Raw genomic sequence first — 20,887 nt, forward strand, 5'->3', positions numbered from 1 at the left:
GGTGTCTGTTTTAAAACTTTTCCTTTGGAAACCTAGCAATATCTGTACTTAACCCCTTTTTAGCGTAGTTTCTTGTCAGGGAGTTTACAGATCAGTGTAGAGCTTAAAATTAGCGTGTGAGCTGTGCTATGTTCTGACAGTTTTTTACACTTTTTAGCACATAAATAGTTACATTCCTGACTGCGTCAGTTAGCGTTACTATAATTTCTCAGAGATAGGGGTCCTCCTTGAAGCCATATCCTCTGCACGGGGACTGGCCCCTAGCCAGGGATGTGGCTTGCAGCTTGTGTTTCTTCAGGCTGCAGGAGTACCCCATCTCTTGTGCAAGGTAATTGGTCCAGTAGATTTCCAACATACCTCATGCTGACTAGATGAAGTGCATGGGTGGTGAAGTAAGGAGTTGAGTTTATATAGTTCTGAAGTCGTTTGTAGTCTCTCTCAAATCGTTAGCCTGGGGAACAAACCACTGAGAGATTTTGCTGGTATTGGCCTTTTCTTTTCTTTTTTTTTTTAATTTTGGGTGAATGTTTGAAAATCATGAATCAGCCACCATTATTAATTGAAGAGCTGGGAATACCTCGTTAATGTATTTTTAAAACTGGTGTTGGACCCTCTGTGTATTTCAGGTTAATACTTTTAAGCAGTTTTCAGCACGTTTATCTCACTTTATTCTCGTTCTCCTCGGACCTTCGTAGCCATATCACTTGTATAAAATAGGCTGAGATATAGTGACTGTAAGCTGTGATCTCAGTATACAAAGGTAAGCTCTTTTATTTTCTGATTAAAGAGAAAAATAGTCAATTAAGACAACATGCATATATGACAATCATATATGATGTATTTGATCTCTTAGGTCATATGTCATCGCATTACCTTTAAAAATTGTATGGTCTAAATGTAAAATAGTTATTTTTCAACATTTGTTTTAATACCCTTGTAACTGCTTTTTACTCAAGACAGACATTTCACTTACACTAAGTGCGTGTGTGTGTGTGTGTGTAGAAACTTAGGATATAACACGTATGTAAATTACACACACATACCTGTTTAAATGTAAGAATTCAGTGATAGGAACAGTTCATCTAAGAAGATTTTAATGACAGGGCACTCTTTTGGCCAAAGCAGTGGAATTTCCTAAGCAGCAAGGTTGGTAATAGTGCTGGTAGGATCCGTATGTGTAAGCTGTTACACAAGCTGAGGATCAAAGTGCCAATTTCTCAAGGAGAAAAACTTCTCCGAGAAATGAAAGTCTCTGATCTGTGTTGTATGCCCTAATACAACAACAGCAAGAAGCCATAGAAAAAAGCAATAGAAAATGAAAAAAAAAACAAAAACAAAATATTATGGTAACTATGGAAAAGTATATAATTGACTGAGCTAAGTTAATTATTTGCAGAACCAACTTCAGCAAGACTCTGGTGGTGAATATCGAGTCTGCAGAGACCAAATAGACTTAAAGCAATCCATCTGTCTTTTCCAGGTTAGGTAGCTAGATTATTTATTTCCCACCTTATTCAACCATCATGGAGTTCATGTAAAGATGTGAGGGTTAGGCAGACATTTTAATAAAGATTTGCTTCATTTAGGTGTGTCCCATAAATGCATTTAATTGTGTTAGATGTTGTGTGCTAAGGCTGTATTTGATATATGTAGATTAAAATGAATTTCATGTTTCATATTTGTTTCTAAGTAGCAGTTTCTTTTGATGACTCACTTTAAAGTTGCTGGAACAACTCTTGTTTTTTTCCATGCAGAATCTGTATGTACATTTAATGTGGCTTTGGCATCTATAAAAGGTTGTATGAGGTATAGCTGACTAGTACTGAGTGCGATCCAGTCCTGCTGAAACAGCCCAGTGCCTATTAGGTACCAGGTCCTCTTCTGGGTACAAGTGAACAGAGGCTGTGACCAGTGGAAGCATTTTAATTCTGACAGTCTCCTTGTTGTTGGAATTGGGCCTATTACAAATATCCTACTTTGGGAACCAGATACTTAGTTAACTGTGGCAAAAAGAATATTAGCTCAGTTATTAGTTTAATTATAAACTATTTAATAATGTAGGCCCTCTGACATCACCAAAATAGGCGTCACTTGGAAATTCACTCATTTAAAATATTTCCCTGGCAGTTTTGAGAGCCTGAAACCTACTCTGGTTTATGTTCATGGACCTCTGTCCAATAAGTGAACGTAATGAAATGAATTCATAACAAATACTCCGGTCCTTTCCAAGTAGTTTTTATAGTAGAACAAAGGACAAAGTGGTTAATTTAAACACGGAGCACATTTTTTTTAATGACAGATGAGAAAGTTTCACCCTTATAATCAGTCATTCACCATAATTTCCCTGTTTCCTAGATTTCATTAATAACTGGAGGGAAATCTTCAGCAGTGAGTTAGAGAGGAAAGAACTAAGGAGATCCCCCCTGCTTTCCCCGCCCCCCCCCCCCACCCCCGCCCGCAATTAGATTTCAAGCAATCCAGAGCCCTATACACCAGGGTCATTAAGAGCAGTTAAAGCTGAAAACAACCTGCTCTGTGAATGGTCTTCCCCTAATTCCCATTCATCTTATGCCAGTGCCTCCTGAGAGAGGGTGGGGGCTATCTCTGAATCATCCAGAATGAGAAAGGTTCTGTGTATTCAAACTCATACTCTATACAGTCTGACGCCATGCTGTGCAGTGACCACAGGTTTCTCGGTGTTATTAGGGGTCTTGGAAAGGAGACGGGTGGTAAATGGATAACAACAGCAGAGCCAAGAAACTACTGCTGAGGTGGGTTTCAATATTGATGTGTTTCTCTCTAGCCCTTATTTACAGAGCACAGAGCTAGTACTTATATAAGAATGAGTCCCTTCCTTTCTTAATAGCCTCTTCCCAAAAGACTGTTTTAAGTCAAGAATTCCAGTTGAGTTGGTTGTAAGAATAGATATCCTTTCCCACATTATCATTTTAGGTAGGAACTAACAGATTCCATTGATGCTTTGAAGCAGCGATCTTTGGAGGTTTTTAAAAATAGTACCATAATGCAAATTAGGTTATGTAAGCTTTACAGCACAGCTAGAAATAGAGACTAGAAACCATGCGGGAATCTGGGCCAAAGAATTTCTCTCCTTCCAGCACATTCCCATGGGGCTCAGGAATTAGATGAGTTAATACACATAATATGTTTTGAACAGTACCTGGTGCAGAGTACGTACTCAGTGAATGTTGAGTGTTCTTACCATGGTTGGCCGAGGTGAGGATGAACGTGAGGAGGGCAAGGCTCTGCCAACAGGTGTTGGAGAGGCAGGTGCATGGCCTGCTCAGGGTGGAGCTGTGTCGGTTCCTTGGTGCTGATAGGCGTCAGCTGCTGCCAGGCTTTGGGAGAGGACTCCTGGTATCTAGGGGTTAGACAAGAAACACACCCCAAAGACCTGGTGAGAGCTAGTGTGGTGGCGTTGCTGCAGATCCAAGCTTAAGGAAGTTGCTCATGTGTCTGTTACAGTAGTTAAATTACCAGCCAGTCTGCTGCCAAGGGTTTGTAAATACTTGTTTTTTGGCGGGCGGGGGGGTGGGGTGGGATTTAAGGGTGCTTAGAACTTCATAAGGGCTGATCTTAGAATATCTACCTGCTGAGTCCAAGTGTCCAACCAGTGCATTAATAATTTTTTAAAAAGGTGTTTGGTTACAACTGCCTCCGGAATCTAACCTTCAGGGCTTACCAGTGTTTAGTAGGTAGAAAGCAAGTTCCTTTAAAGCACAGAAAGGAAAGGAGGAAACTGATTGTTGTGCTTAAAAGGCTGTTGACTAGGATGCTTCAGTGAAAAGCACTCCTGTAGCTTGTCTCTTCTAGTTTGCTTTGATACTTTTGGGGGGAAAAATCTGCACTCGACACCATATGAGGCCTCCCTTCTGCCTATTAGTCTTAGAGAAAACATATCTGCCCATCTATTCGTCTTTCTTTTTGTCTGTCCATTTACTGTCTGGACACAGTTGGGAAGTTGCTTTTTTTTTCGATAAGAGGAAAATGGGTACATGATGAAATTGATGCTTTTGGATTAAATAGAGGGTGCACGTCTTATCTTCCATTCCTTTGTGTGTCTACAAAGACTTCAGGAGCCTCTACAGAAAGGTGGTCAGATGCATCCTTGGCTGTTGGTAAGAGGTGAGCTAAGTGGGGAACATAGATTGGAGCCCTCAGATGCTCCAAGTTTATAAAAACTGCATGTAGACAAGGACTGAGTGTTACCTTTAAGGAGGCAAATAAGATTTGGCTTGTAGTCAGGAGGTTTTTCTTAAATCTAAGAAATACTTGTTTAGCTAATGTCCTGGCAAAAGTTAGTACATTCCCCCCAGGGGAGGCTGTTTGGTGGAGTCTTTGCCTTGTTCAGCCAGCATTGAGGGAGGACTTCTTTTTTGCCTTGACTGATCAGTTGTCAACATTCTAATTACTTACTCCTTCTGAGGAGGGTCTTGGTCTCTCTTGGCAGAACTTTGCCATTTCTGCAGATGAACTGTGCCATCCTGCTGGTGGGCAGAGTGAAGATAGCCACCGTTCGCCCAGGCAGTTTCAGCACTGGACAAAAGGTGTCTGCATGCAGGTGTCTGCTAAATGCCCCAAGTAATGAGGTGAACAGCAGCCCTCCGTTTAGGTCATTTGGGGCAGCAGTGGACTGAAGGAGTAGGAAGGGAAGGGGAAGGAGAGATGCCAACATTTGTATCTTGTGTGCCAGGCACTTGGACATTCTTCTGAATTCTCCAGCTACCTTTCTGGCAGTAGTAGTATCCTTAGTTTACAAAAGAAACTGATGCTCCAGGTTAAGTGCTAGAACCATTAATGGAACCTAGCTCTGTTCTAAAGCCTTTTTCTATTCCATCCTGCTATGGATTAAAAGGCTGCGGCCGACAGGATGGGCTCTGCTGGTAGCTAGGCCCTCTGACTTGAGGTGACTCCAGATCAGATAACCTAGCCTAAAATAGGGCTCTTTTCATTTAAATTGGTTGTGAAGAACGATTTAACATACTGGAAGGACAGACTGAAGGGCTGCATTGCATCTGTATCCACAGAGGAAGCATTTTTATCTAAAGCTTGTTTTTCTTTGAATTTCAGTGAAATCTGAGGTATGTGTTTTCACTTAGCTTATATTTTCTGAGTGCATGTTCTCTGCCTGGCCTGAGATAGGTCATGAGGATGTCTTCAACAATTTAAGCCAGACTCTGAAGGCAGGCTGGTGAGGCTTTGGCTCATTGGGTACAAGGAAGAGGAGCACAGAGGGGCAGCAGCCCAGGTCCGAGGTATAAGTGCAAGGGGGTGTCCCTGGACGAGTACTCGGTAGAGATGGGTGGTGGCAGATTGCAGAGGTCAGTGGTCATTGCCAGGAGTTTCCCTTGGAGTAGGCCTCAGGGCAGACTGCCAGCCTGGAGTTTGCTGTCTTCCCTCCAAGTTGGACCCGTGTATGGTAAGCCCTGCTTGGATGGCTTTGGGGTCTCTAAATTGCTGCCTGTGAACCACCCTGCTGAGCGTGTTGGATTCTTCTGCTGCTGTAACCACTTTACCAGCTCCTGGGCTAATGAATGACAGCTGGGTCTCTGCTCAGGTGTGGGTGGGTGCGGGATGGCTGCGGGATCCTTTTCAGGACAAGGTATTCCTCATCCACCCCAAGTCATCCTCTTTCTGGGCACTTGGCAATGTTTCTTTGCACCCTGCTGTAATCCTGGAGGGGAGCAGGAAAAAGGAACCTTTGAATCCCAGGCTGTCGTGTTCTAGAGCATGACTGTGTCAGGGAGAATGAGCGCCTGGCATTCATAGAACACAGTCCTCTCTCCGGCCCTTTCCCGTTTGCCATTTCATGACTTGCTGTACTGGTGGCCCTTGGAGAAGCAGCAGTGCATAGATCGTTGTTCCCACCCTGCAGACAGGGAGAGTAGAGCCCAGAGATCTCTCCAAAGCACACTGCTTATTTGTGGCAAAGCATTGTGGCCCCTAATGAGTTTTTAACCACCAGAAGAAATAACATTTCTTAAGACTGTTTTTAGAGGTAACAGCAGCCCTTTCTGAGGAATTAGTTTTGAATTTCACCACAACTGGAATTAGAAATTTTCTCCTTTTACAGATGAGGAAATAGATGCTTAGATAAGGTGACTTGCCCCAAATTATAGTGCGGTGAGTGGCGGCGCTCACCCCGTCTGAGGCTATGCTGTGTGCAGGTGGTTTGCGTCGCTAGTATGCACCAATGTCCGTTCTGTCTTCCAAGCCCACTTGGCAGCAGTGGCTTCTCTCTCTGTGATGTGTTTGGCTCACCTTTCCTGTAGGCTTCTGGGCTATCCCCTGTGCGCCTTGAAACCAAGCAAAAACCAACCCACATCTCCCTGATCCTTCCTCAGCCTCCTAAAATCCAGACTTTCTGGGCTCGTTCTTTTTCTGGTTCCTTCGTTAGTGTGCTACTGGGCAAGGTGACCAACTGGTCAGCCCTGGGCCAGGCAGCCTGTTTTTTTGTTTTGTTTTCTTTTTTGCCAGCTACACAGTTGGGGTTAATTTCTACAGACCATCATTTTATACTGTAACTGAACCCTATAATAAAGTGCAAATTCAGTAATTGCTACTTGGAGAGCTCCTCAGGGGTGGGAAGGAGGACAGGGCATGTGCTGTTGGAAGTATGTGTTTTATGTCCCGCCTCATCCACACTTTGGTTTTTGGCCACATCCTCCGTTCCTGGCTCGGCCTTCAAACATGTGCTCTAACCCATGGGATCACCGTCACAGTAACACATTTTCCAGAGCAATCTGGTGTTGGGATCCCCTTGGATTCTTCCATCATGAGACTTCTCGGAAGTCTCAGCTTTCTAAAAATCCCTCATTCCTGCAGAGGCTACGTTAAAGGAATATGGTAGCCATCATCTGGGAGGTAAAAAACCTATGGAAATTGGCACCTGGGGAACTCAGGAAAGCTGAAAGCACCTTGAAATGAGATGGAAGGACCAGAAGGTTAAGGCTGGTGAAGAGGAGACCTGGAGAGAACGTGGGCACTCCTGCCAGGTATTTTTAAGGGATTATATTTATTTGTTGTATGTGGTTCCAAAGGGTGAAAGACAATTATGGGAAGCCAGTGGGGCAATCTGAGCTAAAATACACCTCCCGCGATGACAGACGCAGCCTTGAGAGAGCAGCTGAGGTGCGACATGAGCTCCCTGTAACCAGCATGTTCAAGCAAGAAGCCGGTTGTGTGGACGGCAAAGAGGAAATGCTGTGGAACGTCAGTTTGGACGAGCTCTGATGTGACTGGTGATGCTGCCAAGACCATGTCTCCCTTCTTGGGCACGTCGATTTATTGAGAAAAACCATTCACTGTCACCTACTGCTTCTTACCAGGCTCTGTGATGGGGGAGAAGGAGCAGTTGGAGAAAATGTCAGAATCTGCAGCAGAAGGTGAAATCATTGACCCAGATGGAGAGTACAGGGAGGGGAGGAAAGAGGTGCAGAGGATTTGAACAGAATCAGAGTCCTCCTCTGTGCAGGGAGAAAGGCTTCAGTGGGTCTCCCCTCCCTGCTAGGGATCCTCCTTGCCAGCCCTGGGCTGGGCGCTGGCAGGCCCATTCCCAGGTCTCCCGCCGAGGGCAGGAGAGGAGCCAGGCCTCAGGAGAGAAGTGCTTACTGAGTAACTTACCAAGAGCGATAGGCTTCCCACTGAGCCAGACGGGATCCCCAGGAGGGGAGTCAGAGGCGGGCCTGGCATGCATGCACAGAGAGAGTGTGCCCACTTGGGGAGTGTGAAGGGCCTTGCTGTGGGACCCGAGAGGATGAGCAGAGTCAAGTGGCAGGTGGGACACACAGTCTGCAGTCACTTCTTAAAAGGCCCTGGGTGGTGTGTCCTTCAGTGATGACCATTGTCCACGATAGTGAGTTCCAGAGGGTCGATTGGGACAGTTGGATAGCCAAGGACCAGAGTCAGGAGGCAAGGCTGATGAGCAAGAGGCTGTTGCCATTGGCCAGGCGAGGCGTGAGGGAGGCTGATGGAGCGCAGCAGCAGAGGGATGGACAGGCAGGAATGGCATCTCCTCACAGGCCAGGCTCCTCTGCCGGGTTGGGTAGGGACGGGAAGATGATGGCCCCCAACCCTGGGCCAAGGAACAATAGCACCCATCCGGGGGCGGGGGACCTGCTGGAGTACTTCTCCTGGACCACTGCCCAGTGGGCAATAGAGGGAACAATGGTGTTTCTGACCAGGACGGGGGAAGGCAGGGGAATGGAGGAAGATACTGACAGGGTACAGAGGAGGTAGAATGGAGCGAGGGCCATCTCCACCGGGCTAGGAAATGGGGCTTTGGTGGGCCACACTCCATTGTGCTGGAGCGCTCTGGCATCTCCATTGGCAGTGGGGAGGGGCTTGTGACCTATCAGCATCTTCACCCTTTCTGAGTTTCCGCCGGGCTGGGCTCTCCAGCCAGGAGTCACAGGTACCGGGTGGTTGTTCATGCTGAGGCCTTTTGCTTGGCAAAAAGTTAATCCATTTGTGTTCATTTTTAACCTAAGCAAGGGTTGGAGCTTGTTGGATTCAGCATCTGTGGAACACAGTCTGTAGCCCATGGGAAGACGTGGACATTCTTTCCCAAGTTCTTGAAGGACGGAAAGGACCATGAACTTGTGAGGTGACCGGAGGATTGGTTTTGGGTGTCAGTTTTGTGTCTGTCCCAGTGCTGCCACTTTTGCTTTGAAATGGATGGGGAGAGCTGAAGGCCAGCATGGGTTTCTGCACCTGTTTCCTACAGCTCTGCTGGGGACTGTGGCTCAGGTGGCAGCTGTGGACACGGATCCTGTCAGCCTTTGGGTGGCCAGAGCTCCAAGGCCAGGTGTCTCTTAGCTGCAAGCAGCCTTCACTGTTAATCAACAGGCTACACAAATCTCACCTCTAAAGAGGTGAAATGTGAAAATATATGGGAAGCACTGCCTTAGCCCTGTGTCCACAAATCCTTTCTGTAAAGGGCCAGATAGCATTTCAGGCTTTATGGACCATGTGGTCTCTGCCACAACTGCTCAGCTCTGCCACTGTAGCACAAAAGCAGCCAGAGACAGTGCGTAAATAGATAGCATGGCTGTGTTCTGATGAAGCTTCACTTAAAAATACACAGGGCTGTAGTTTGCCAACCCCTGCAAAGTAGGGAGTATTTTGCCAAAGTTGGCTGTATTTCACCAACCCCTTAGACTATAGAGATGACTTACCCTTTGGCTTAATCATGACTGGAAACTTCCTTCCCATCCACTGCCTGGAACCATCCACCTCCCCACAAAGGCTTCCTGAGCATCTCCTCCGTGTGAGCACTGGCTCAATGCACAGGACGATGTAGTTCCTGCCCATATGGAACTTAGGTTTTGAGTGACACGTGGGACATTGAAAGAGGAGAGCAGGTGGCTAAAGAGCATCATACAGAACAGGGCTCAGGGAAGTCCCAGGTGGTAGAATCTCAAAGAGAAGGGCTGAGGGTGAATCAGGAAAGCCCTGAAGGCAGGCAGCTCTGGAGTCGGGTTTAGACGAGGAGGCTGCAGTTCTCCAGGAAGGGAAACAGGACCAGATAACGGATGAGATTGTGTCAAACAATGAGGAGGCCTGCATAGTCACACAGGCGCATGGGGTCTGCTCGTAAAGGACCAGGAGGGCCAGGCTCAGGAGTGTGGACTGGATTCTCTGGGCAGTAGGGAGCCATTGGACAGCTGTGCTCAGGAGGGTCATGTGATCACAAATGCTTATTAGAAATGTCACTGGCTATGGAGGACCATGTCTGTGGTTATAAGTTACGCCTTTCCGTTTAGTCTGGACTTCTTGGTCAAGGTACTTTTGGTATTAGAGTGGGGAAGAGAGGCCCAGAGAGTTGGACAGGTTTTCTGACCATTGGCTTATAGTCAGTGAGCACCCCACCTTTATTTTGACATGACAGAGCTTTACAGAATCTTCCTTCTTCAGGCGTTTTCTTTCCTGCTATCCTAAAGATTCACGTACAAGGGCAGGATAAATGAAACATTCTGTCTCCAATCTAAGTTCGGCTTGGGGCCTCAGAATATGAAGGTAAAGGGGCGGGGACGGACTGACTGCCCCTTGCTTCAGAATCAAGTCACATGGCGGGAACGCTCTATGGAGCAGATTGCTTCCTTTGTACATGCCCTAGGCCCGTGTTCAGCAGGCCTCAGAGAAGCAGAGGTGCTGGCCTCTCGTCTCCAGAGGCTGCCAGCTACTAAGGGAGGTGGAAGCAACTACCCCTGGGGGTGGACTGCTCTGGGCCGGGCCCGACGTCAGGCGTAGGGGACTGAGGTGAATCAGACATGGTGGCTGCATTGAGGAATGCTCAGTGTAGTTGGGGTGATGAAAAAACCCACGGCTGTTTGTAGCGCTTTCTGCTGAGCATGGTCTTTCCTCTCAGAGGGGTTTCTAGGCACGTTGAAGGGAGCTGCCATTCAGAGCATCGGAGAGGTGCCAGGGACGTGAGCTGCTGCCAGTTTGACATGAACAGAAGGTGGGAGTAGCTAGTGTTGCTGTGCGTTGATAGGAGCACAGTGTCCGCTGTGAAGGGGCGGGTAGGGCTGGAGAAAGATGGCCTAATACAAGCGCCTCCACAGGTGCTGATTCAGTGAAGCCCCAACAGCCCCGCGGGGTAGGTGAGGATCACATGCAGCTTGGAGAAGAGAAGGCACTTGCCCCTCTGCCTGAGCTGGGAGGTGGTGGCCAGCTGCACACAGGGCTGTCCCAGGATGCTGACGAGGCGGGACCAGCCACAGGCCGGCAGCGCTGCACTGTGACCCTTTCACAGGGCCCAGCCTTGTTTCTGGCCTTCCGGGACTGAGTCAGGAGGTGAGGGCTATGTTGCTGCCCCAGCACAGTCGGGCCAGGTGTGGGGAAAGGCAGGAGGGAGGTGTGCTGTGCTCTGAGCAGCCTGGCAGGCCCTGGAGAGGCAGGAAGCCACTGCAAACTTCAGAAACTGGGTGCTGCTTCCTCTCAGTGAAGTTGTGTTTTGCTACTCTCTGATAATCAGGTCAGGGATACAGAAGGAAGAGTTGCCCCTGGGTGGCTGCTGTCTTTAGACTTGTCGGGCTCCCTCTGGTACAGACGTGCCTCTCGGATTTTGCTGCCTGGTCTTCTCTCTTATGGACATGGAGTGGCTCTCAGGCTCTTATGGTACAGCTCTAAGAAGGAACACTTCTTGCATTGTCTAGTGAAGTTTCTGGGTTTATGGAAGGGAAACTGACAAACTGGAGCCGGCACAGATGGACACTGGGTAAAGAGAATGCAGCCTGTCCCTGGCTGCAGTGCCAGGTGTGGCCTTTCCTGTGACAGCAAGTCACGTGCTGTGGCTCCAGCTTCATAGGAAGGCTCTTGTCTGTCAGGCAGTGGAGTTACTTACAGACAAGAGCCTTGCTCAGGCCAGCCCTGCCCCTGCCTACAGGCACAGGTGCTTTGCCATCTGTCCCGTTTTCCTGCTTAGGGAACCAAGATGGTCAGAAAGTTTCTTGACTCTAACCTAAATATTTCTGCCGCTTTTGCGAGTCAGACTCTTTTTCTTTTCATTGTTCATGGAAATGGATCAAGGAGTAGGAGTTTTAGATAGCTAGGGAGGTGGTGAGAAGTTCCGTCTCCACCTGTAATTTACAAGTCGAGTCTTAGGTTTCCAGCCTCTTTCCTCTGTTCTGGGTATCTCGTGCTCTCCACCCTTTAGGGATTTTGGTGTGGTGGGTCAGTGGCAAGACACTCGATCCAGACACACGCATTTCCGAGGCACTTCCATGTCACTTACCAAGCCTCCTTGTGTGCGGATATCACTTCACTGGCTCCCTCAGGCTGCAGCCCTGACCCCCAAGGTAGTGATGGCAACTGGTGCATGAGGTTTGATTTGGAAGTAGCCAGGCAAGCCCTGGTTGCAAAAAATACCTCTTCTATTCCGACAGCAGGCCAGAGGCCGCTGCCATTAGACGCATCCCTCTACTTACCCCCGATCACTTTTCATGGTCAGGCCGGCCTTGCACAAGCAGGTTCTGTTCACTCCGCACCCCCATTTCTTAGATGGGGTACTGAGCACTGCTTTTCCCTGAGCTCACTTCATGTGGCAGCTTCTCAGGGATGGGACCTACCATGGCTGCGGGAGATGCTTTGCTACTACTTACTACCTTTCCGAGGGAGGAGGGCTCATTTTTAGAAATGTTACTGGGGAGCCAAATTGTAGGCATCCGACCAGAGGGCCTCGCTCTCTCCATCTCCCAGGAACCAAGGGTAGCTCTGGCTCTCTGAGGAGCTGTCTCCAGCCTCCAGGTGGGCGTCCTTTCCAGCATACCAGGGCTTATGGAGGCAAAATGAAAGCTGGTCCACGTGGGAACTCCCTACTGTTGTCCTTTCCTTGGGCAGACACCATATACTTTTTAGCTCCTAGCAGTGTTTATCCCGTTTTCCCCAAAGCATCCTTGGACTCAGGCCTTTCATCCTGGACCCATCTGTCTGGCCTGTTGTGCTGAGCCTTTGGTCTAAGTGGTTGGTTGGTCCCAGCCACTTCTTCAAAAGAAGGTTTCCTGAGGTAACCATCAATTAGGGCAATCGTACTTCCAGGAACAGTGAGGCTGATGGGCCTGTTCCCAAGGGTACTTTGGCAGGGGGTGCTGGGGAAGGGGCTGGCCTAGGGCCAGGTTCATCATACCATTAGCCCTACAGCCCCATGCCTTTGTGTCCTGGTTTAGCCGCCGTGTAGTGGTCCTGCAGGAGTGGAGCCTGTAGGACTTGCTTCTCAGCGGCTCCAAGCAGAACTCTGTCTGGGAAGGTGGGAGGTGCAGCCAGTCTAGACCTGAAGCCCTCACACTAAGGACTAAGGTAGGCCTGCTCAGCCTTAGCCCTTCGTCAGCCCCAAGGGTTGGGGAGGCAGGAGGAGGCTGAGCGTAGTCGTGGATAGAAACCTTTCCCTACCGCACGGTTACACACATGGCATGGGACTCCTGGCTGTGGCTCACTCGGGTCTACTGAAGACCAAGTTAGTTTTTAGAAATCTATTTAAAATATCTATCATGTATCTATTTACTGTGTTTTTCTGAATATGCAAGTGTAAATAGTATAATTTGCAGTGCAAAATCCTTGGCAATAACTTTGTGTATTATGTTTAAAAACACTGGAAACCGCGACCACCATGGACTGCCCTTCCCCTCTGAGGCAATTATTACATGTAGGACTCTGAACTTTAAACCTTCAGCGTGACTGAAGCAGCAGCCTGCACATGTGGATGGTCATCAGTGCCTCGCCCAGAGATGCCTGGCCTTCATCCAAAGGGACCCTGCTGCCACAAGTCCTCCAGGCAGCACCCGCGCACTGTGGCTCCTTCGCACTGAGTATGTTGGACTCTGCCATAGACTGACCCTCTTGTCTGGCTGCTGCAGTTTGTCTGTAATGCCCTGACATGTTGCATTCTCCCCATTTGGATAAATAAAAACAAATGCTTCTGTCACACACAGTAATGGACTGTTCTGTGCAGGACCCACTGATAAAATGAAGGATACAGCTTTGGTGAAAGGTTCAAGTGCAGGCTCCCTTTTCCTGGCCCTTAAGGCTCTAGTTCAGTACATGTTACAGGTTCTTCCCTTCATGCAAAGGGATGGAGGGGCCGAGGACGTTTGAAGGGGGGTGGATGGCTCCTGATAATGGACAGTGATTTGGGTGGGGCCAGGGCCTAATTCATGATCCCGTTATGGTCCTTAAAACCCTGCCTCTCTGTGGTGTGAAGTTTCCTCAACATGAAACATGAACCTGGCACCCTGGCACAGTGAGTGGTAAGTGATGTCATGTTGAGTGAGTGCTGACCTCTTAATCGTCACACCTGTTCGCGGGGTCAGTAATACCCAGACAGACAATACAGATCGGAAACCGAGGCTCAGGGTTAAAGGACCCTGCCCAATGGTGTCGAGCTTCTAGAGGGCGGCAGCAATTGGAACCCAAAGCTAAGGCTCTTCTTCCTGCTGCCTGATTCTCTGCAAGGCTTCTGCAGTTGAGCTGCCCTAGTAACTGAGAGCTCAAGACCACAGTGTAGTCCCAGTCCACTTGGAAGGACGAGGATGAAGAAGGTCCGGCAGCCCAGGGAAGTGTCCTGGTGGGGAATCGGGCCAGGGGCTGCTGCTGCTGCCTCCAGGTAAGTGGAGAGTTGTGTGGGCAATGGCGCCGGCTGTGTTTGCCTCACTTTATAACTCAGGGCCCCGCCTTCTCCCTATACATCAATCATCAGGCTGGATCTACGACGACGCAAGAATTGACTGAAAGAAAGAAGAGCCGGCCGGGCCAGCTCTCTGCTGTTCCCATCCTCATTCCCAGGTTGGCCTTTCTGAGATTGAGGGACGGCTAGGCTTTCTTGTTCACAATTGCCACAGGCCTCAGCTGCACAGGAGACAGGTTGTTGAGGTGGAACTGGGAGACAGGGAGGGAGGGAGCATTGTCTTTCTTGCTCTTGGGCCCTGGAAGAGAAGGTGAAGGTGGTGGTATGTGGTAGGAAAACTAACTCCCCGATGGTGTGGTCACAGGCAGACTTTTCACCTTCACTTTCAAATTTGGGAATAACATCACTGAACTCAGGGGTGTTCTGATGACTGGAGGGAGAAGAATACAGGAAAAGAGCCAAGGGCGTCACAGAACCCAGCAGCCCTGACAAGCCAGGCACCAGACCCACTGCACAGATCAGAACTCAGGAAGGTTAAGTGAAATGTACGTCCAAGGGTATGGCCTGGCCTTGAACCCTGAGTTTCTGTGTGTGTTGCTTGCAGTACAATGCTGTGACGGTTTACACCTACCTGCTTCCACACGGTCATCTTTAAGCAGCCACCCTGCTGGTTACTGACAGAAGTACGCGTCAACATCCCAGCCGTCTCTCTGAGCCCATCTCTCTCCACCTATCAATCAATCAAATGGGGAGGGCAGAGAACTCAGCACTCATGTCTGTTGTTCTGGGAGTGCCTCAGTGCCCATTCTGGGCGGCTCCAGTCCTCATATCTGCCTGCTCCAGCGTTCCTGTTCTTTCATCACCCCCCAAATGAATCTTTTAGAAGAGGATTTAAATCCCAATGTCAGAATCAGGCATGTCTCTGAGCAGTGAAGTGACTCTCCAAGGCCACAAGGGGCCCATGTCACCCGTTGCGCTCCCCTCTGCGTGGGCTCTGGTTGTCACAACTGATGGGTCAGCTCAAACATGGGAGTTGTGTTCTGGGCTTATTCGGGTAGCCGGTGGCTCTCTTCTTCACCCCCCTCACTACTCAGCCCCTGCCCCTGGGACTTGACTTGGAATTCAGAAGAGGTGCAGACACTTTGGGGCTGATAGCTCCTGTCATTCGGTCTGAGCCGCTGCCTCCCCACTGAGAATTATCAAGGCCCTGGAAATCAGCTTGGTTTGCAGCAGGGCCTGCCAAAGAAGGTCCACTCAGCCTGTGCTGCATGCTTGCTGACCTCGTGAGCAGGAGACAACAGGTGCCCAAGGTTGGAACCACAGTCTGAGTGGCCCAGCACAACTGCTCTTCCTGCCACAGTCCCCTCTGACCACTGGCCTTGCTTGCCCACTTCCCTCACAGCCAGGCTTCTTAAAATCTATACTTGCTTGTCTCTGCCTCCTGCCCTCCCATCATCTCAACTGTAGTGGCCACTGCCCTAACAACCTTCCAGCTCCCAAATCCAATGAAGCTTTTCCAGTCCTGCCCTCATCCCCACCCCAAGGTAGCTCTTGCTCTTCTCTGGCCGTCTATGCTCCATTCTCCATGTCTTCTCTCCTGCTCCTTGAATGGCGGCTCCTAGCCCTTGTTTAAGCTGTACATTATCTAGGCAGTCTCTCCAGGCTCCTAGCTTCAGCTTGCTCGAGCAATGGTTCTCAATCAATCAAGGGTGATTTGGCCCCCTCAGGGAATATTCGGCAATACCTGAAGACATTTTTGGTTGTGCCACTTGGCGTGGGGTAATGTACTAGCATCCAGTGGATAGAGGCCAGGGATGCTGCTGGGATTACACAGGACAGACCCCCTACAGCACAAAAGTATCAATCAATCAGCCAAATCATCAACAACAATGAGGTCCAGAAACCTTGCGCTAGAGATGCCAAACCAACAACTGAGCGGCTGTAGATTGCCAGCATCTCCAACCTGCAAGTCCCAGACTATTTCAAATCTATACCCCGACAGCTAAATTTATCTTCCTGGTGTGTCGTCAGTCTCCCTAAATTTCACTGACTGACTCCGTTCTCCATTCCTTATTCTATCATCTGTCAGTCACCTCTGCTCACACCCTTAATTTCTTCTCCTCCTGATTTTTCTTCCTAAAGGATCAGCAGGGAACCACTCAAAGTGCAAGTTAGCTTAACCCATTTATGCCTAGTGTTCCATTATTGGAACGCTAAGCTTGTGGGAGTTATTTATATCCTACTGCTTAAGGTCATCGCCAAGGTCTGATTTTTCACACAAAAAAATTTGTAACCTCTGGCATAAATGGGTTAAAACTCTCCAGTGACTCCTTATCAGCTCCAAACTCCCTGGCATGGCCGCAACCTAATTACCCAGTTTCATCTCTCATCACCCCACCTCAAGCCGACTTTACTACTGTTCTTCCCACCTAAATGCCGCTGTCCTCTTGCTGCTCCTCTGCCTAGCTAGCAAGTCCCTTAGTTGTCAGTCACAACTGTCACTACCACTTTGTCCCTCCTGCATTTATACATAACCTTCCCACAGGATCCCATGCACCTGTACACGGCTTACCATACGGTGTCACTATTATTATTCTCAGTCTCAGCCTCAACATAACCAGGGGACCTCCCCAAAAGCAGAACCCTCATCCGAGTCGTTTGAGGCCTGTGTGCCAAGACTAAATAGTATATGGACTCCTTTTCTTGGGCCAGTATGCAGCTACAGGGATGAGGATTCTGCTGAGTCCCTGCACTACTGAACACAGAAGCCATGGGACAGGAAAAGCATGGAGCAGGCTGATCCAGAATGTGGATCCCAGAAACATGTCCTCCAGCCTGCAGCCTGTGAGCATCAAAGGGACCTAGCTGTGCTCTGGAGCCACAGTCCTGGCTTCTGCAAGAGTACCTGCCAGGGGCTGAGCCCTATGCTAGGAACTTTCCTAGTTTCATTGCAGTGGAGAAAGACAGACAGGGCAGGGGCCCCCCTGCTCTCTGTCTAATCTGTATCTCTATCCCTATCTATCTATCTATCTATCTATCTATCTATCTATCTATATCTATCTATCTATCTATCCATCCATCCATCCATCATCTATCTATCCATCTTATCTCATCTATTATTTTATCTATCTCATCTATTTTATCTATCTCATCTACATTTATCTGTCTGTCTGTCCATCCAGCCATCCATCCAGTCATCCTTCTTGCAGGCATGAAGCTATGGTCTGTTCAACCTGCATCCATTTAAAGGCTAGGCATAGGTGGGGTCCTAGAGGGCAGGTCAAGCGGGAAGGGGGAACCGTAAGATTAGGGAAGCATCGTTCTTCTTCCTGCTATGGAGAAGGGGGTTGAGGTGGTGAAGAGGGGCAGCAGAAGGCCTGGGAGCCTCATCTGTATGGTGCAGGGATGTGGAGGACAGGCAATGGGAAGAAAGAGGCTCTGAAAAGAGGATAACAACTCCATGTCACTGCTTTTAAAGCTTTTAGCAGACCACAGCCGGCCCCCAGGTGCTCAGCCTACCTTTCTACTCTTCAGCTGTTTCCCCTGCACATGCACACTTTGGCCCTGGAATTCCCTCTTCCATCTCTGCCTGGTGAGATGATGCTTTTGCCTTTGAAGGTCTAATTTGACCCTTATCTCCTGTAAGGCTTCCTTAAGCCTCAAAAACACCAAGTGTCCCTTATCCCTGCTACTACAGCATGTTATTTCTCAGAGGGGCAATGTTCATCATAAACAAACACAGAGACATCAACGTCGTCATCTTGCCCCATGTGGCCTGCCACACCCTACCACTCCATACGTCTCAACAGGTGGGTGAGGGGCTGCCTGGCGCTCACACATGCCTCTCTTACAGCACACACAGTGGTCTTCTCTGACTCTGCTTCTGTGCGCAGGGGATGAGGGAAGAAGGGGAGGCGACAGGAGTAGGTGATGACAAAACTGGTTTTTACAAAGCAATGCTGTTTGTTTGTACCAAAATATTTAATCAATATGCTGTTAAAATAAAACCAACAAAAGAAACAGTAATACAATTTTACTGGTTTATATTTCAATTCATAAAGTTGACACACTGAAACTACCTTAGCACAATGTCCACACACCTAGCATTAGATAGGCTTACAGCTATTTTGGTAACTGAACAAGAAAGACACAGAAAGCAGCAAAGGGGATGGTTGGTGGGGAGGGGGTTGCCACTTGTTACCTCCCTTATTACAGATAACCTCAGCAAGCGTTAGTACAGCCAATAAGAAAAAGAGCTACAAAACAACCCGAGTGTCTTTATATACAAAACCAGTGCCTCTTGTAAGCAGCCACCTCAACACTGAACGCAGAAAAGAGGACAAAACCATCTGCGTGTCAGCCTGTCAGCATATCACTATATAAATTAAAAGTCAAAGTTTTTTTTTTTTTTAAAGGTGCTAAAATCCATTCCATAGCTTTGAAGTGAGAACTTACAGCCCGTCTGAACAGTGAGGTTTGTACCCAGGCATACTCTGAGGAGGGCCCAAAGGCCCAGCCCATCTGGGAGGGACAGGCCCGGAGGATGGAGACCTCGCAGCATGTGCACCCTGCGCAGACATTTACAGACACGCAACTCAGTCTTTCTCACTTGGACAACCTGTTGTGCAAAAACACTAGGAATCTTGAAGTGAGGGAGCTCTGTCCACAGCTCCCGTAATGGCAGGGAGGAGAGCAGAGCCCAATGAACCTTGAGTGAAATTAAGTGCTCGAATAACCACATAATTAAATTGTGCAGATCAGCAGTCCTAGTCTGGAATTTAAACACTGTCAACGGGGCATATTGGGAAAGATATTTATATATATATATATACATACACACACACACACACACACACACACACACACACAAACACATTAAGCAAAATAAGATTTGTCCATGTTATAATCCAGTCTCACAGTCAAGTCACCCACCCCAGCCTTTTGAAGTCATTTGGCAGCTAATGCTAAAAAGTAACAGGAACTATGAGAGTTGCATAGAATTGATCAGAAACATGAATAATGCCAAACCCAAAACCTGCACAATACAGTTTAACAGAACCAGGTGGCTTCAGATGCAACTATGAAACCCTCCTATTTAAAACAAAGTGCTTCTCCATGTCTACCTGGGGGACCTTCTGCTGGCATTGAAGCAGAAAAGAATTATTTGAATTTCTGATCCCTTGCCCCACCCCCACAATATATATGTATGTATATTTAAAAAAAAAAAGGTTTAGAAAAAAAATCAACAGACTGAAGGATCCCCTAACTCTGATCATGTAAACTCAGCCTTTAGGCTGGGTGAGGTGTTGACGTACACGGGGAAGAGGCCTGGGAGGTCACACTGAGGAGTGATTTCTAGAGTGTCCAGAGCGTCGGCTGAGCTAGCAGGCCTGTTAGTATCAGTAGTCTTACCCCAGAGGTTGCCTGCTTCACAAGCTCTGGTCCAGTGACCTACCAACATGCGTCTATGGATCTGACTTAGGTACATTCTGGTCCTGGGACAAGTCACAGAATCACACATCTGGCCAAAGAAGGCAACAAAAGGTGTCGTGTTTTCTGAAGGTGTCGGGAGGCGGCAGCTGCTCTCAGCAAGTCTCTTTCCCTTGAACCCCGGTTGCTGTCTTTATGGAGCTCAGTGTTCGGTTAAACCACGTCTTCTTGGCTGCCTGCACCTCATTGAGGGCAAGCCCTAAATGGTGTTCCAAGTCCTGCAAGAGGAACAGTGTGCATGAGGATGCTGGGCTTGGGGTCAATGACACTGGCTCCCCAGAGGAGAACCAAGACAAGAATGCAGTCTATTTACTCTGGAGAGGCCTCGGGGAATTCCCCCAGTCTCAAACTGGCATAGAAATGCCTGGAATGCCTAAAGATTTGGGAGCTTTTAGTTAAGATCTAATTTCTTGCCTGGTCTATTTATTAAAACAGTCTTCTACTTTCTATGTCTCCCTCTTCTGTCCACCTAATGCACACCAGGCAGACAGGTAATGCTCTATTTCTGGTGACATCATTTCATTTTGGCAAAAATCTTTAAACTCCCTAGCATGGCATTTGAAATGCTTCGCAATCTGGATCCACACTCTCTCTTCCAGCCTTAGCGCCACCTCCATCCCCTACTGCAAGGAAAGAACTCCTGAGGGTCCTTCCTGGGCAGCCACTCTCCTCCTTGTGCTGCTGAACATGCCACTCCCTCTGCCTGGAATTGCCACTGTTCTCTCTCTCCTGTAGCTATACAACCCCTGTGCATTCTTTGATCACAGCACAGCTACTGCTGCCTTGGTGATGCCTTTCCTGATTATTCCGGGTAGTCACACTACCAGGCCTTAGCTTTGCAGTCCCAGACCTATAACAGGGCCTGCCAAAGAGCAGATGCCCAGTGAATGTGTGCCATGAGGGAGAATCAGCCCTAAAGCTTTTATCCTGAACTTGTTCCCTCCATAAACAGTGCTTAGGGTTTAGTGGTGCTGGTGGACCTAGCAATGTGTATAAAGATGACCAAAACAAGCCCTAACTTCTTTATCAGGAAAGGAGGCTCAGATAGGTAGTATATTAACAGTCACAAAGCTAGTTAAGTGGTGGGAACTGGAAGAACAAAAGCTTGCATTTATAAAGCCCCCGACATTCTGCCAAGCCATTTGTGCACACTATCTTACTTAGTCCTCAAACCAACCTATCAGATAGGGACTCTCATCATTTCCATTTGTAGATAAGGAACCTGAGATGTAGGGAGGTTACTAACCCAAGGTCAAA

The 20,887-nt window shown here is 48.3% G+C and overlaps 2 protein-coding genes, 1 long non-coding RNA gene and 1 other non-coding gene across 24 annotated transcripts in view; 2 read left to right on the top strand and 2 right to left on the bottom strand.

Annotated features, from left to right (window-relative positions):
• The window catches only part of STRBP (spermatid perinuclear RNA binding protein), a 158,729-nt gene extending 145,282 nt beyond the window's left edge, over window positions 1-13,447 (top strand). For 5 of the 10 annotated variants that reach the window (XR_010148860.1, XR_008537327.2, XR_010148863.1 and 2 more), the window contains 2 exons: window positions 627-760; window positions 1,397-1,676. Coding sequence is in view for 1 of the 10 variants with exons in the window: in XM_054659068.2 (XP_054515043.1) it covers window positions 627-631 (5 nt within the window). In the remaining 9 variants the exon portion in view is untranslated. Of the gene's footprint in view, window positions 1-626; window positions 1,677-6,843; window positions 7,014-7,124 lie in introns of those variants that run through there. The other 5 variants (XR_010148859.1, XR_010148861.1, XR_008537325.2 and 2 more) reach the window with 4 other exon arrangements.
• LOC134807719 (uncharacterized) lies at window positions 945-14,870 on the bottom strand. Its single transcript, XR_010148865.1, has 2 exons — window positions 14,772-14,870; window positions 945-3,379 (listed from the first exon to the last, which is right to left on the bottom strand). It is a non-coding gene; the product is annotated as an uncharacterized LOC134807719 (long non-coding RNA).
• Window positions 11,300-11,396, top strand: MIR600 (microRNA mir-600). Its single transcript, NR_035936.1, has one exon. It is a non-coding gene; the product is annotated as a microRNA mir-600 (primary transcript).
• Window positions 14,871-18,102: 3,232 nt separating the features above from the next.
• Window positions 18,103-20,887, bottom strand: part of RABGAP1 (RAB GTPase activating protein 1) — a 165,839-nt gene continuing 163,054 nt past the window's right edge. For all 12 annotated transcript variants that reach the window (XM_009457251.4, XM_520242.8, XM_063788342.1 and 9 more), the window contains one exon: window positions 18,103-19,848. In XM_009457251.4, the coding sequence (XP_009455526.1) occupies window positions 19,726-19,848 (123 nt within the window). In that variant the 3' untranslated portion in view covers window positions 18,103-19,725. The remainder of the gene's footprint in view (window positions 19,849-20,887) is intronic.

The sequence above is a fragment of the Pan troglodytes genome, chromosome 11 (assembly GCF_028858775.2).
Source record: "Pan troglodytes isolate AG18354 chromosome 11, NHGRI_mPanTro3-v2.0_pri, whole genome shotgun sequence".
NCBI classification, from domain to species: Eukaryota; Metazoa; Chordata; class Mammalia; order Primates; family Hominidae; genus Pan; species Pan troglodytes.